A 3,956-nucleotide genomic window follows, 5' to 3' on the forward strand; every position below is an offset into this window, starting at 1 on the left:
ATATTGTTGGGTTATGGATCAGCTTTATAAGGCCCAACGAGCCCTGAACCCAAGATTTTAAACGAGTATGCAGACCTGCCAAGGCCTTGGATGGCTTAGCCCGATGAGGTCTTGGACGCCTAGTCCGAGACTCAACTCATGGGCCAAAATAGTCAATAGCCGAAGGGCATGTCGGTCATTCTACCGTGGAGATATATTTATATTATATTAAATCAGATGATCTTATCCTACGTTTGGTAAGATCATAGACTCGCTATCAATATATGAACTAACCCTATATAAATGGGATAGGCCATCATTCAAATTAGAAAAGATCATCTATATCGATCAGGATGCATAACAGCTGTCAGAGCCTGAGCTGTGCATATGTGACCGAGTACTACTCGGACGTCCTGACCTAACGTCACGTGGAAGCTATATCACTTATCCCGTGATCTCAGGTTACTAAGATCACGGAGCAGCTAAAACCCCATCTCTCTCTCAAATACCTGCACAACAAATATTAAGGGATAGGGATCCGAGACGTGCAGGAAATCAAATTCCTTTCATGCCTATAAAATACAAGTCACCTATCAGTGCTAAGGTAATCGCAACTCTTGCTATCCAGCTTTATTGTTGCTTACATTTTCTCTCTCTCAATTCACTGACTTAGGCATCGGAGTATCCCCGTAGGGAGACTACCGGGGACTCTAACCCTATTGTTTGCTCTTGTGTGAAGACCCGACGCATCCTCGGACATTGCGATACCACTCGAAGAGTGTGCCACGTTCCTCCTCGGAAAACTGTGCATCAACAAATATGTACAAAATTTTCCTCCAAACTGAGTTAGAGGAATTTTCTCCAACCTAATACAACATGTTTGAATCATGATGTAGGACAAAAGGATTTATGAAAGAACAGCCTTTGCCTCCAAACAAAGTTGGAGAAATTTTATTCAAGAAGCATATGCTTTTCACATGTAGAGGACACATGTCATTTTTATAGAATATGATGAAGGAATTTCCTCCAACCCAGTTTGGAAGAAAACTAAATCGAGAAAGAAAATAGAAGTTTGGTGAAGTTACACCGTCAAGAAGAGGAAGAAGAGGGGAATCTGGTGGAGTCTCGCCACCAAGAAGAAGAGGAAGATGACTCAAACCAAATATGTTTGCTTACTTATTCATCAAATCTGTCTCCATTGGAGTATAATAGTTCACTTAAATAGACTCAACAATAATCCTAATTTGACCGACTTTTAGCCAAACCTAATATTGAATTAAGAAGAAAAAAAAAAAGACAAAAAAACTTAAATTCCTTTAAATAAAACAAAATTCCAACTCAATTAAGTAATACAATTTAAATAAAACTATAGAACCCAATGAACTCTGTCTTGTCCGGCATCACTTCCTATTGAAGATAGGAATTTACTATAGCTAGTAATCAAAATTCTTGGGGGTACATCAAATGCTTTTTCTATGGCTTTATTTTACAAATGATTAATAAACTTTCTATAAACTACGTCTCTTAATGTCCCAGAAAGAGTACGAAATCTCCCATCCTATGCACCAACTTTTTATCAACTCATCCTTTGAAAGCTCTTTGCAATCTTTAAGATCACAATCCAGCAAGTTGCCTGATGTTGATTGGTGTGATGTCATTGGAGTCACCATCCAAGAGACGCCTGGCAATGATGACATTTGAAGCATCAGACGGATGGTATGGATCCCAGAACACATACTTTGATCTGTCCCCACAAACTTTTGATTGAGGAACACAGGGGATCAATCCCCCATGCCGCCCAGAAACATAGCAGCAAGCAGAATTTGCATTCTCAAAACCTGTTAAAACGAAAAGCAAGGATCAAGATCATCAAAATCTAATCAACAAAACCTGTAAACTAGCAGTAAAAGTCTACAGCAGCATCATACCATATGATATGAAGTTTTGCAGGATATCTTGTACAATGTGATAAACATCTGCATAGGCAAATTGTGATCCCTGCAGATCAGTGCTGAGCTCTGTGACAAGGCTTTTCAACTGGGTGTTGAATTGTTGAGCTAATTGATTCGGCAAATTAACACAATTGTCTCCTGCAGATGGATTTGAATCCCTCTCATATGGTATACACCCAATGGGTCCTACATTTACCACCACAATCTTTCTAGCACCCAAGTTGTAGAGTCTCTGCTAACAGAAGAAAAATATGTTATAGAGTGCATTTCAATTGAACTATTATAGTAGAAACATGACATGAACATGAAAAGTTTACCGTTAGTTGTAGTCTGTATCTGGAAATCATGGTGTCAACAAACATTTCCGGTGAAATTAACTTCTGTTCAGGAACTGAGAGGACAGGAATCAGGTAGTTATTGATGAAGTCATTTGAGCCGATTGTAACTGAGAACAAGGATGTTCCAGACAATTTTAGAGCCGCAGGAGCACCAATGTTCGAGATTATGTCTTGTCTTGTGTTTGCAAAATTATCCATCTGTGCGTCCAGGTTGATTGGGCCTCCCTATGCATCATGTACAAATATAGTAAGCGGCGACACTCTGGTTTAAGTTCTTTCGCTATTTGCGACGATCTCTAACATTATCAGCAACAACAAAAGTCGTACTTGCTAATATGTCATTATTAACAATGATTGAAAAGTTGTCGCTGAGAACATTTCTCGACGGAACAACTGCCACAACTAGTCATCGGTAAACGTTATTAGCGACAATTTTTAAACTTTTAACGACGGCCACGAAAGTCAAAATTTTTGTAGTGATAGTTGTACTGCAACGCATGAGTTCAAAGTCATGCTTTTGAATTCTGTATTGAAGGAAGATAGGATAACATTGATCCACACACTCCATTGAGCTGCTTGTGAGAATAGCAAGATAAACGCCATCTAGATTTGATGTGATTCACAGACAAAGAGAAGAAAAAGCTTTATAACTTGAGCAAGCATGGAGAAACCTTACAAAGAACTTTCCAGGGGCATTAAGAATTCCACTTCCACCAGAGGCGTAATTGACACCCTGCAGAAGTACAAGCCCTGCTGTAGATGGAGCCAAGTAGGGAGGAGTGAAGTCTTTGAGACCCAATTCCTGACCTGCTAAGAAAATATGCTTTGAGCATTCGAATATATATATATATGGTGCTACTGCTATATAATAAACTTCCCTATGATGTCGACAATTGTTCTTCCATTTGTGTATCGTCCTGTAGGCATTCCAAAATCGATCCCATTGGGAAGAAAATTAGCCTTGGAGAGTGAAACAATGTAGTTATTGTTTCCTACATCAACCAAGGAATCTCCAAAAACAAAACTAGCAGGAATATTCTTTGCAAAGCAGATCCCCACAAGGATTGAGACAGTCAATATTCCAGGCACAATCTCAGCAGTCATTTGTCTATCCAAGAAGAAACCCATTACAGGCAGTACGATCAACAATATAAATCTATATTTTGCTCTTTCAGTTGTAAACTTGTTAAGCTGTACTTGCTTTAACCTATAACTTCACTAACTTATAAGAGGCAAGAGAAGCTTTTGAAGAATTTAATGATTGAGAACACTCAGTTAAAGCCGAGTGGGTCATTCAATCGAGAAGGAAAAGGACATCTATAGAAGTGGGCCTTTCAATGAATTTGGCTAAAAGAATAAAAAGGTCAACAATATTAACCATTTAAATAAAAGTACTATGCCCATCCACCGGTGTCCTCAAGAAAATCTTCGAAGTGATTTAAGTATATATTAAGATGAGAATTCAACTCAAAAAATAAGAGTATTCAATTCTATTAGTATTAGCCGTTTTGGGTCCTATTGATATCGTGATGAGATTTGATCAGGCTATGATTCAGTCGAACTTGAAGGAGAGCCTGTAATTCTACTGTCCACGAACAGGTACTAATGTGGTCATGCCTAGCTAAAATAGCTACAGTTGGTCTCCTCCGCCTACATTCTCACTTAAAAAACAAAAAAAAAAACAAAA

The 3,956-nt window shown here is 38.5% G+C and overlaps 1 protein-coding gene across 1 annotated transcript; it reads right to left on the reverse strand.

The window, feature by feature from the left end:
- Window positions 1-1,535: 1,535 nt before the first annotated feature.
- Window positions 1,536-3,436, reverse strand: LOC132168088 (GDSL esterase/lipase At4g16230-like). The gene is made up of 5 exons (XM_088513925.1): window positions 3,150-3,436; window positions 2,946-3,078; window positions 2,249-2,494; window positions 1,908-2,163; window positions 1,536-1,817 (listed from the first exon to the last, which is right to left on the reverse strand). Exons 1-5 carry the CDS (start codon window positions 3,395-3,397, stop codon window positions 1,594-1,596), a joined length of 1,107 nt encoding a protein of 368 aa, XP_088370051.1. The 5' UTR covers window positions 3,398-3,436; the 3' UTR covers window positions 1,536-1,593.
- Window positions 3,437-3,956: the final 520 nt, after the last annotated feature.

Source organism: Corylus avellana, chromosome 2 (assembly GCF_965113065.1).
Source record: "Corylus avellana chromosome 2, dhCorAvel1.hap1.2, whole genome shotgun sequence".
Lineage (NCBI taxonomy): Eukaryota > Viridiplantae > Streptophyta > Magnoliopsida > Fagales > Betulaceae > Corylus > Corylus avellana.